The following is a 12610-nucleotide window of genomic DNA, read 5'->3' as shown; positions in this document are numbered from 1 at the left end:
ATTTTTATAGGACCTATCAAAGATCTGGGGCATAATTCACATTAATACGTATTTATTAGAGCGTTCTTTAGGGTCGCAGATTAGCTAAAGTGACGGTTAATAAACTAGGACACGTTCATATGATGAAACATTAGGCTGCCTTTAAAATCCACCTTTTCAGCGACTACGTCCCACCACGGGAAGGTGTGCTGTCACAGCGGCTGGAAACCGTGTGATCCCAGCACTCACCCCAGGAGACACAGACGAGCCCTGAGCAGGCCGTGGGTGCTCACCTTGTCGTCGGCCTTGATGGAGCGCAGCCTCATGGTGAGCTGGAAGCGCAGGAAGTTGTTGGTGCCCATGGACTGCAGCTCCAGCAGCTTGCACAGCGCCACCAGCTGTAGGCGCGTGAGGTTGTCCAGGGTCAGCTCATCCTCAAACAGTTTGGAAAACCGCATGATTTCCTCGTTGCTGGGTCTCTCACCCGTCTCTCGGATCTGCGGGAGCCATGGTAAGGGTCACCACGGGTGGGCTGTGTCCCCCGCACCCCCATGGCCTCGGGTCACACGCCTCAAGTCAGGAAACAAAGCAGAAGGGGCCACCCACACCCTCCCTCAGCTCCGCTCACATCTCCTACCGGGAGTGGCCCCTGCGACCCAAAGCCCTGAGCGCTGCCTGGCTGGGCTCCTGCGAGCGAGGCGTCCACGCAGGGGATGGCATCCGGTCCCTGGCCCTTGTCTGCTACGCCAGCGGAGCCGAGGCGGCTGGCCGGGAGGAGGCTGGGGCCTCTCCATGCTGGGCTGGCCTCCCACACCGTGGGCATGGCTATGGGGCAGTCTGCCCCTCCTTCCCAGCCCAGCCCCCTGCTGGTCACAACTGTGGGGTCTTAGGTCCCTGCCAAACTCTACCTCCCCCAGGGCTGCTGCAAAGTCCGGAGACCCAGGCCAGGGTAAGTTCACGTTCTCGGGGCAGCAGGCTTGACCTCCAGGAGCCCCGCCCCCATCGTGCACAGTGAAAAGGAGGGCAGAAAGGAGACAAGGCACGCTCCCCAGATAAGGCGGGCAGCCCCGAGGCGCTAACCAGCACTGGGGACCGACAGGGCAAGGCCTCAAGGGACGACGCATCACAGCACCTTCTGGAAAAACACGGCGAAGTCTTTGGTGGCGTCCCCCTTGGCTGCCTTGTTCTTCAGGGCCATCTCCTCGATGGTGTCCTGCAGAAACTTGGCCAGCTCCAACTTGACCCTCAGCTCCTTCTTCAGCCTCTCTTCCTGCGAAGTCAGAGAGGGCACTGCACTCCTGGGTTCCTGCCCGCACGGCTTCCTGGACGGCGCCGGCCCGGCAGCTGCTCTGAGCCCCAGCACGAAGTGCGTGTACACCCGACCCAGCGCCGTCACATGCCTCCTGAACAGCGCTCCCTCCACCCACGAGCTCTGTGTGACCCTCCCCCCACCGCCAGAGAAGGGCCAGCAAACTCCATAAAGGGCTGGCCTGTAAAGCTTTCAGGCCCTGCGGGCTGAGCCATGTGAAACGTGAAGGCCACCAGACAATACACACACGACAGGCAGGCATGTCCCCAGAAGGCCTTACTGACCAAAATGGCCCGTGGGCTGGAAGTCTGCCAACCCTGCCCTAGACCCGTCTCGTCCCCCACGAATGGGTCTCGACCTGTGGCTCAAGGAACACTGGTCTAGAGAAACTAGAATTTAAGACACATTTTAAAGAGAAGCAAACCTGAAACCAGCACCTATTAAATAATCACAGCACAGCATGACTGAATTATGAAGAAAACATAAAATTTAAAAACATCTAACATCTGAAATGTCAGTCATAAAACAATGCAGCCTTGTAGCTGCTTTCAAACTGGGTCAAAACGAGCCGGTCACCTTGATGGACTGGGTCTCGAACGTGGACGGTAACATGTTGGGGAAGAGCTTTACGGCAACAGGAAGCAGGAACTCCATGAAGGGCACCACCACGAAGACCAGGAAGGGCACCAGGCGGAAGAGGTCGGCACAGATCCGGAGGAACTGGAAAGGGGTGGAGGGACCAGAGGGTGACTGGGGAGCGTTTCTTGCACAGCCGTCCACAGGAACACCAGCAGGCACCTCGCAGGGAGCAGACAGGGCTCCGAGGCCAAACCACACGGGGACGGCCTTCGGAAAAGCTGGGTGGAAGCTACCTCCCTGCGTGGAGAGGCACCCATCACTGCATGCTGCCCGTGAGCCGCCCCGCAGGGCGTCTGCCAGGTGCCCACCGGCCTGGCACTGTGACAGCTGGACAAGACTGACAGACGGAGGACCGGCCACTGCTGGCAGCAGCGAGGGCCTCCGGGGAAGGCTGCGGCCACACCACGCACTCCAGGCGCTCTGCGGAAAGGAGGGCCGAGTGCTGGCGGGGCACTTCTCTTGTGTTCCCTGACACAATCGGTTAGATTTAAGACTATGTAACACAGCAATGATCGGGGAAAAAATCCAAGTGCCTCACTGATGTAAACAAACCACTGCTGAAGACATTAAAGAAACGTGCGACTTGAAATAATCGACAACCCCTGAGAACAGCGGACACTGCCAGGCCTCCAGCAGCTCACCTGCCCCTGCGCCAGTGCCTGCTCACACGTGCTCCTTCCACTCGGAACCGCCTGGGTGCACGGCAGCCGAGACTACACTCCCCGCATCCCCAGCTGTGCTTCCACCGTGACTGACGAGACTGTCTTTGGAGGAGTGACGTCATTTCTACTAAGGGCCTCGTTTCTGGCTGGCACCACTTTCCATGATGGTTGCCCTCCCCGGGGGTCAGGCGTCACCCACCCTGCAACAGTGGTCACTGTGATCACCTGGACAGGCTGTTCTCTCCACCTGTGAGGGAACGCCCTGAGAACGCGCAAATAAACACCCACCTCTCTCCCTAGACACATTCATCACGGTTCCTCCCAAACCAGCCTCTACTCTGATGGCCACAAAACGGCAATTTCCTAACTCAAGCCCATCTCCCCATTTATCGACCTCGCTTTGCACCTTCATTTTTCTATTTATTACCAAAATGGACTCAAGGATTCCCACGTTTTTCATTTGTTTATAATTCATTATCATCTATATATATATATTTTTTTTTTTTTTTTTGCGCTATGCGGGCCTCTCACTGCTGTGGCCTCTCCCGTTGCGGAGCACAGGGTCCGGACGCGCAGGCTCAGCAGCCATGGGTCACGGGCCAGCCACTCCGCGGCATGTGGGATCTTCCCAGACTGGGGCACGAACCCGCGTCCCCTGCATCGGCAGGCGGACTCTCAACCACTGCGCAACCAGGGAAGCCCTATCATCTATATTTTTATGCTCAAATGATCCCAGATATGACCCTTCAAGTTGGTGCCTATGTTTTTTAACATTCTTCCATTAAATTATTTTTAGCAGTTCTATCGAGGTTTAATTTACGTACCGTAACATTCACTCATTGTAAGTATGTAATTCAATAAATTTTGGTAAATTTATAGACTGAAACCATCTCTAAAATCCAGTTTTAGAACATTTTCATCGTGACAAAAAGTCCCACTGTGTCCCTCTGCAGTTAACCTCCATTTCCACTCTGGGGTCTAGGCAAACAGGGATTGGATTCTTTCTACAACTTTGCTTTTCCTGAAAATTTTCCATGCACAGAGCCAGCGTCCAGCTTCTGTTACCAGTGTATAAATGTCTAGGAATATCACGTCCTCTTGGCAACCTGACCCTCTCGTCACCACGAGTGACCTCTTCTGCCCTGGTAATCCTGCTCTAACGTCGACTCTGTCTGATATTAACGTTGGCTTTCCTGGACTAGTGTTAGCACCACTTACCTTTCTCCATTCTTTTACTTTTAACCTATTTGTGTCTTTACATTTAGATGTGTTCCTTGTAGAGTGCACAGAGTTCAGTCTTGCTTTTTTATTTAATCTGACAATATCAACCATTTAGTTAATAAAACTAGAAAAAGAAAACACCATACGACTATCTAAATAGACACAGAAAAGATAAACAACAAGAATTTACTGTATAGCACAGGAAACTATATTCAATATCTTATAATAACCTATATCATGAAAAATAATCTGAAAAAAATATATACATAATTGAATCACTTTGCTGTACACTTAAAACTAACACAATATAGTCAATCAACTGTACGTCAAAAAAATTAAAAATAAATAGTAAAAAAACTAGATGCAGAAAAAGCATCTGACAAAATCCAAAATCTGTTCCTGATAAAAAGTCTGATGGAATTTACAAAAAAGATACTAGAACTAATAACTGAGTTTGGTAAGCCTGCAAGATACAAGATCAATGTATAAAAATCAACTGTATTTCTATATACGAGCAATAAACAAATGGAAAATGAAATTTTTAAAATTCTATTTACCTACAACAGACAGAATGTGGAAGCAACCCAAGTGTCCATGGATGGATGATGGATAAACAAACTATGGTCCATACACACAACAGAATATCATTCAGCCTTAAACAGGAAGGAAATTCTGACACCTGCTATGGCGAAGGTGAACCTTGAGGACATTCTGCTCAGTGAAACCAGCCAGTCACAAAGGACAGATCCTGTGTGATTCCACTGCTATGAGGTCCCTGAAGGGTTCAGATTAAGAGAGACAGAGAGTAGATGATGGATGCCGGGGGCTGGGGGCCAAGGGGTGGGGAGCTGTTATTTAACAGGTGCAGTGCCAGCTTAGGAAGACGACAAGAGATGAAGAGTTCTGGAGACAGATGGTGGTACCGACTTTACCCCAGTGTGAATGTACTTAATGCCACAGCCTGTATACTTAGAATGCTTAAAAAGGGTAAATTTTAGGTTGTGTATTTCACCACAGTGAAAAAATTCCATTCACGATACCATAAAAAATATGAAGCCACACACTATTGCTGAGGGAAATGGAAAAAGTCCTGTCTTACTCCCCACTGGCCATCCCCAGAAGGGCCCCCATTGTTTATTTTCCAGCCTTTTCTTATTTTCTGACACAGGTTATTCTAGTACCACTGCTGTCCCAGCCCTTGATCAGTTATGTTTCCAAACAGCCCCGGTTCCTCTTCATGGGGGTGGTTAGATGCCAAGGGCCGGGAGTCAGGGGTGCTCATTGCTACTGGGGTGTCACTGCTGCTAGGCTGGGTCCCCAGACTGAAAGGGAGCAGAAGGTTTGACAGCATGAAGGATCAAGGATCTGACGAGAGCAATTTAACAAAGGCAGAAACTAAGTCACAAAACAACAGCTTCATCTGTGACAACTCAAAGAAACTGTGGGGTAACTTTCAACAATGCACTTGGCATAAAAGGATGGATTAGTAGTTTAATCATTCTAAAAGAATCACTTATACGGTGAGGGTGCCAATCCTTCAACATGCTACACCTTAAGCAAGCAATTAAAGCTCCAAAGGAGGACTTCCCTGGAAGCGCAGTGGTTAAGAATCCGCCTGCCAATGCAGAGGACACGGGTTCGAGCCCTGGTCTGGGAAGATCCCACATGCCGCGGAGCAACTAAGCCCGTGCGCCACAACTACTGAGCCTGCGCTCTAGAGTCTGTGAGCCACAACTACTGAAGCCGACACGCCTAGAGCCTGTGCTCTGCAACAAGAGAAGCCACCGCAATGAGAAGCCTGCAAACCGCAACGAAGAGTAGCCCCCGCTTGCTGCAACTAGAGAAAGCCACTCGCAGCAACGGAGACCCAATGCTGCCAAAAATAAATAAGTTTATTAAAAAAACAAAAAAACAACCCCCCCCCCCCACAAACTCCAAAGGAGGAGCCGTGAGCACACTTCAGGCAGAGAACAGAGCCCCGGGGAGCCCACCAACGTGGTTATGGCTGCACCTCCTCTACAGAGCTGCGTGAGCCCAGCGGAAAATCAGGAACCCGGAGGCGTCTGAAAGAAACATTCAGCTAACTCAGGCGAGAACTAAAGCTACTGCAGGACAATCTCTTGCTGTGACTTTAGACACTTAAAGCAACTGACAGGTGACCCCAGCAGGGGCACACGCCCATTACCTGCCTGCGCTCTCGGCGGGTCAGGCTGTGGCCATGGAGGATGCGCCAGAGCATGCGCGCGGCGATCTTGGTGTCGATCCAGAGCAGGCGGAAGCCGTGGTAGTAGTGCTTCAGCTCATCCAGGACCCGCTGCCCCAGGGGCTTTCTCACGGCCGCCTCTGCGGGGGGGCTGTACACGGGGCCTCCTTCTTCCAGCTTCTTGCTCTTGTCCTTTAGGGACCGGAGGGACTTCTCCACCACAGAGTCATCGCCCAGCGGGGGCGACGAGTGCCAGCAGCGCACAGGAAGGAGCCTCGGCCCTGCGACCACCACACACGTGTGCTTGGGCCTCAGAGTCCAGCAGCCGAGGGGATCGCCTCGCAAGGAAAGGTACACGGGGTGGATGGGACTGCAGCCGCCAAAAAGAAGTTTCCTTGAAGAGGGAAAAAAGAAGCCGGTGGTGAGGGGCCAGCCTTGCTATGACCTCCTGGCAGCAGCACAGACCACAGCCGGATCAAAACCTCACACCCAACGTCCCAGCGTGTAGGACAGACTCCCTGCCCCTTCCTGACGCCAGAGAAATACACCCACTGTGGGGAGCCAGTCCCCACGGCCTCAAAGGAGCAGGTCAAACACAAACAACCAGCAAGGCTTCACCTCCACACAAGACAGACCCAACCTCTGGGTGGGTCTCCCAGGCCAGCCCTCTCCCCAGCAGGTGACGTTCTACAAAAACCTGTAGTTCCTGAGCAAGTCTGTCATGAAAACCAGGGAGGATGTTCCAATCCGGGTGACCCGGATCTGTGCATCAGCTGACCGAAGGCCTCTGGGCAAAAGGACACAAAGCCCAGGCCTCCCTCTCCTCCCCCTGCGGCTCACTCAGCTCCCGCACTGGCCTCCTTGCCCACGCGCGGCGGCAGACCCCAGGCCCAGAGCCTCTGCAGCCATGCCTGCCTGGACACCCCACAGGTGCTGGTTCCGCCCTGGGCTTCCTTGGGCCCCCCGACCTGCGGGGCTACCCTGGTGCCCACCCCTCTCAAATGCTCACACGCGGGCCATCTCCCACTGGACCATGGGCTCCACGAGGCCCAGTGGGGAGCCACCTCCACACCACAGCGGGAAGCTGCAGGGGCTTCCGGAAGTGGGCACCTCAGAGCCCTCTCCATCGGCAGCATAGCAGGCCTACAGGGCTGCCCAGACCCCCGGCCGCCAGAGAAGGCCAGTCTGCTCTGCCGGGCCCCAGGCAGCTGTGTCCTCGGTGTCTGCCTGCAGGACAGCCGCTCGAGGAGGGCCACTCGCTGCAGCCTGAGTTTCTGCAGCCAGGACCCGGCCCTCCCCAGCTCTCAGTGCCCACTAGGCCTGGCACAGCCCAAGGTCTGGGCGTGACGAAGAGGTCCCCTTCCAATGGCAACACGTGATGGAAGGCCATTTACAACCCAACACTGGAACAATTTACCCACACAATTCTCCTTCCGTGTTTCACAATCTTCTCATCTCACGTGTCCCTTCAGAAACCTCTCCCTGCTCACGCACGAATCCACCACTGGGTGGCCAAAGGCCCACTCACTTGAGAGGCTGTTTATCACTGACACACCCCATTTTCTTCCCACCTGTCCAGTCATCCCTGCGCACCTGGCCTGCTGCCAGCAGCGAGGACCCGAGCTCTGAGCAGACCATCCCAAGTCAAACTCCAGCTCCACCACTGACTGCTCCGTGACCTTGGACAAGCAACCTCTCTGCTTCAAGAGCACCCCTAGTGGATGTGTGCGGGCTAATACACAGGAAGTACCCAGAACTGTGCCTGAGGCACAGCAAGCCCCATTAAAGCAGTTGAGAAGCCACCAGTCAGGGCTGGAAGAAAGCTGGGACATGTCTAGTTTAACTGCTTTTCTTTTTTTCGTGGTACGCGGGCCTCTCACCGTTATGTCCTCTCCCGTTGCGGAGCCCAGGCTCCGGACGCGCAGGCTCAGCGGCCACGGCTCACGGTCCCAGCCGCCCCACGGCATGTGGGATCTTCCCGGACCAGGGCACGAACCCGCGTCCCCCGCATCGGCAGGTGGACTCCCAACCACTGCGCCACCAGGGAAGCCCTAGCTGCTCCTTTTATGCACGGGGAACACTGAAGGACAAGCAGGGACGGCCCACCTTGGCTCTGGCCTGTATGGGCGGAGACAGCTGGCAGATGGCACCCCCCGCCGGCCTCTCTTCTGTCCCGAGCCCCTCGGCCCCGCAGGCAACACCTAAGCCAGGAAAGGCGGGTCCCTCGAGCCCGCCCTGTCCTGAGTCCTACAGGCTGGGGAACAGCCTTGCCCAGGGCACGGCAGCACCGCTGGCTCGGCCATTACTCTCTGCGCCTCAGTCTCACCTCTCAAAGCGGGAGATGATCACGCCCACGCCTCCTGTCTTCATCAAGCTTAATTAACCAGTTTTCCAACCCAGTTGCCAAGGAAGCAAGTGGCTTCCTCGAGGTGTGATGTCAGTCACGAGGGGCAGCCAAGAGGCAAGGACAGAGACCCATGAAAACAGACCAAGCAGAGAGACACGGGGCGCGCCCAGCGAGGGCCATCAGGGCCCCCAAACCTGACTGTCTTCACGCATGTGAGAGAGACTATTAACCATCTAGCCAGAGAGATTTAGCTACATTCCAAAAGCACAAAATAACAAAGCTAACGCGGGCACTGTTGCCTTTCCTCGGGGAGCTGGGACAGACAGCATCTTCGAGCAGGCAGCTCCTGCTCTGCCCTGACCCACCAGACCCCAGGCGTCAGCCTCCTGGAAGTGCCCGCTCCCCTGACTGCCAACGTGTGGGAACGTCCCCTTCCCAGGGGGAGAGCATGCCAAGACAGCAGCCTGAGGTTGGGCCAGGGAGGACGCCGACCCTCCACGTGCCCCTCAGCTCCTCAGGGAAGACAGGAAAGGGAAGGCGGGATGGAGCAACAGGCACTGCGACCCAGAGGGTGCTCCAGAAGTGCAGGTGCCCAGAAACAAGAGGGGACCCCACGACTGCCTGCAGGACAACATGCCCCTCAGCCGGGACCTGGAGCCTTCGGGGCCATAGGACATCCGTGTGAGGGCAGCACCCGTCACCAGCAGCTCAGTATGTCCGCAACGAACCTTACACGCGCTCCCGCTAAGGGAGGCTTAAAAACAGAAGCAGCTCATCAGCTCAGCTTTTCCCACTGAATGGGGTTCGGCGCCTGCTGTTTTACGGTCTGACGGCTCATTCAAGTTGTGGGTGCTTCCTCTCTGCCTTTGTTTCTATGATAAGGGAGGTGAGAGCAGCTAGACAATGTCCATGATGTTATCTTGGATCAGAAACTCCCCCACTCACCCTTCAGGGGTCTGGACTGTTTCCATTAAGACTGAGATTGCAGGGCTTCCCTGGTGGCGCAGTGGTTGAGAGTCTGCCTGCCAATGCAGGGGACAGGGGTTCGATCCCTGGTCCGGAGGATCCCACATACTGTGGGGCAACTAAGCCCGTGCGCCACAACCACTGAGCCCATGCGCCGCAACTACTGAAGCCCGTGCACCACAACTGCTGAAGCCCGCGCGCCTAGAGCCTGTGCTCCACAAGAGAAGCCACTGCAACGAGAAGCCCGTGCACTGCAAAAGTAGCCCCTGCTCACCGCAACTAGAGAAAGCCCGAGTGCAGCAACAAAGACCCAACGCAGCCAATACTTAAATAAATAAATTTATATATAAAAAAACCCCTGAGATTGCAAAATGACTGTTAAAAAAACCTAATACAAACGAGTACCACTTACAACCACTTATCTGTGTGACTCAAGATTTCTTACGTTGTGCGATCAAAATAAACAATAAAAATTCCTGGATGCTGAGACTGACATAAGACTTCAACTCTCGTCTATAATTCCTAACCTTAAGTGTGTGAGCTCAGGACGACAGCTTTACAGTTCTCACTGTTTCACTTTCTAATCAAAGTGTTTAACTTTCTAAACACCGTGAACTTAGAAAACACTAGAGTCTCTATTCTTTGCTGTCGTGATAATGCGTGAATGACTACAGCTCTCTGATAACAGAGCTGGCTACTGAGATGAAAGAAAACTGAAAAACTGAAGCAAACGCACTGGGAAGGAAGAGACAAAAAATCACTACTGTGCACTAGGCAGCCAATTAGAGCTAAACAATCAACAGAGCTGTGTGCAGTGGCCAGGCACAAGAAAGCGTACCCAAATCAGTAACTTCCACGCCGCCAACAATCACTTAGAAAAGATAATGAAGAGCGAGCCCCCTCAACCCCACCAAGTACAGCGCATCTGGGAACTGTCTTCAAGGCCATGCACGTGGCCTGCATAAGGAACACGACAGACCCTTTTCCGAAAGAGGGAAAACAACTTGCAGGTGGAAAGACCACGTGTGATTTTAAAAGTTAATATTCCCCAATGATGTTATGGGTTTAACGACATTCCAGTTACAATCCCCAAAAGACCATCCTAGAATGGAAATAATTCAAAAGTTGGTCCAGAAGGACTGTGGAGAAAGGAGGCAGGGGAGGCCTGGCCCCCGGCAAGTGACAGGTGCAGACCGTCCCCTGCAGGAGAGGCAGGCACGCCAGCCCCGCAAGCGCCGGGGTCACTGACCCACGTGTGGCGCCGCCCCACCACCTGAAGAGCTAGGCCACACAGCAGAACTAACCTGCCTCAGCGCTCAGTACTTTAAAACCAGAGACTTCACACCGAGACCCAGACTTCCAGCTTCTCCTGAAAAACCCTGACAGCTGACCCTGCGGGACCACATCCTACACGGCAACCATGACCGCACCCCCAGGTCACCGGTCACCCGTTTCCAGCCACCCACTGGGCCCCAAGCCCCTGAAACGCCAGCCGCCGGCCTCCACATCACAAAAAGAGGTTTCGTGGCGACAAAGTCTGGTGACTATCAAGAGGAGCCTAATTAAGATCAAAGCCCAGAGCTGGCTGGGAGCGCTCGGCAGCGGGCGGGGCCTGCAGAGGCTGCTGCTGGGAGGGGCTTCTCAAAATACTGTGTCGTGTCCCGGCCAAACACTGCCCACGCGCCCATTCTGCTCCACGAAGACACCTGCTCATGGGTGGAAAGGCTGGGCCCGGCTACTCATTTTAGGACTGTATAAGAGCCAGAAAACTGGAAAGCCGCTTACACACACTTTTGCTTTAACAGCAATCCAGTCTTCACGTACAGCTTGCGTACTGTTTGCTTTAGGGAATGAAATCTGTCCCAGGGAGCATCCTCCAGAAGTTTCATAGCCAAGACGAGGCAACACATCAACGATCTCAAACGAATGAGAAAACCCGAGGAGCCCACAGCTCTACGGACAAGGGGTGGTGAGGGCCCAGCACTCTCACAGAGGAAGGATCGGGCGTGTCGAGAGGCACGAGCTCCACTCCAGGTACCCGGGGCAAGTGGACGTGGGCCCGGTGCCGACAGCGGTCTGGGTGCCCCACCACACAGGTGAGGGCGTCAGGGGACTAAGCTCAAGGGCTGGGCAGGGATGATGCCTGGCGAGGAGAGTATAGCAGCCCTGCAGGAAGCTCAAGTCCATGCGTGACAGCGGAGTGTGGGTGCCACTCCCTCCAGGAAGCCCTCCAGCCTCTCAGCAGTATCACAGAGCTCCCACCACACTCCAGATATGGCCCCAGGACCCGCAGGGCAGGCCCCGTGGCCAGCGGTCCATCCACGTGGCCTTCTCCGAAGGACCGAGCGCGGTGCCAGGGAGGGTTTGTCTGTGTGTTCACGTGAAAAGCCACTGGAAATGGCAGCTGTGTGAGTGTGGAAAAGACTCGATACTGTACGCAGACTGTGGTTACCACTGCATGTTTCAAAAAACAGATACATGAGGAAAAAAACCAGAATAAAATATACCAAAAGGCTAATAATTTCTGTAACAGGTACTGGGATTGTGAGTGTTTATTTTCCAAATATTCGCTAATGTATGTGGTTACGTATTTCAAGATGAAAAGGTACAGGTTTAAAAGAACAAAGAGCAGGAACGTAGGCTCTACCACCTCCCCAAACCGAGAGTCGCACGTCACTTGAGCACTTTCAAGCCCCCACCTACAAACAGGCAGAGGGTGACGTTTATCTACTTACACGCAGCTCGTCAACCCCGCGGTGCTGGCACAACTGAGGCAGGCACGATCCCCCGCACGACCTGCGATGAAAACAGAAAAAAAAAAGTCAGCCTCAAACCAGGAGCTTCACACTGGCACCATCTTTTGTAGGCTAAGTCTCCGGAAGCTGAGTGAAGGCTCTGCCCCAGCTGGAACGCGGTGTCTTGGAGGCAGTCCCTGGGCACACGCAGCCTACCTGGGGGCCCAGGCCCTGGCGGCCCTTCAGGCCTCCCCAGCTGGGACCACCCCCCACCAGCCCCGGCTGCCTCTGGCGGGCAGACGCGGGGCGCACGTGATCCCCAGCACACAGAGCAAGCCAGGGCCCCGTCCAAATGTCCCAACACACCCCCTGCCCACATGAGCGGTGGGGGCCGTGAGAACTGCCAGGACAACCGATGCCAAGAGTGAACCAGTTCTTGGATAAACAGTACTGAGGAGTGCGCGGCACGTTTTCAGGATTTTCATGCGCTTTTGATGCTTTCTCTAACGCTAGTTCTCAAGCCCTTCCTCCAGCTGAGGCGGATATGCC

General features: G+C 54.4%; 1 protein-coding gene across 1 annotated transcript in view; it reads right to left on the bottom strand.

The window, feature by feature from the left end:
- LETM1 (leucine zipper and EF-hand containing transmembrane protein 1) overlaps window positions 1–12610 on the bottom strand; it is a 30179-nt gene that overhangs the window by 14022 nt on the left and 3547 nt on the right. The window contains exons 2-6 of the mRNA XM_065877848.1: window positions 12062–12122; window positions 5996–6407; window positions 1865–2008; window positions 1112–1249; window positions 273–476 (exon numbers count right to left, since the gene is read on the bottom strand). Coding sequence (XP_065733920.1) covers window positions 273–476; window positions 1112–1249; window positions 1865–2008; window positions 5996–6407; window positions 12062–12122 — 959 coding nt within the window. The remainder of the gene's footprint in view (window positions 1–272; window positions 477–1111; window positions 1250–1864; window positions 2009–5995; window positions 6408–12061; window positions 12123–12610) is intronic.

The sequence above is a fragment of the Phocoena phocoena genome, chromosome 5 (genome assembly GCF_963924675.1).
Source record: "Phocoena phocoena chromosome 5, mPhoPho1.1, whole genome shotgun sequence".
Taxonomy (NCBI): Eukaryota; Metazoa; Chordata; class Mammalia; order Artiodactyla; family Phocoenidae; genus Phocoena; species Phocoena phocoena.
The sequence above is the reverse complement of the archived record's forward strand: the minus strand, read 5'-3'. Positions and strand labels throughout refer to the sequence as shown.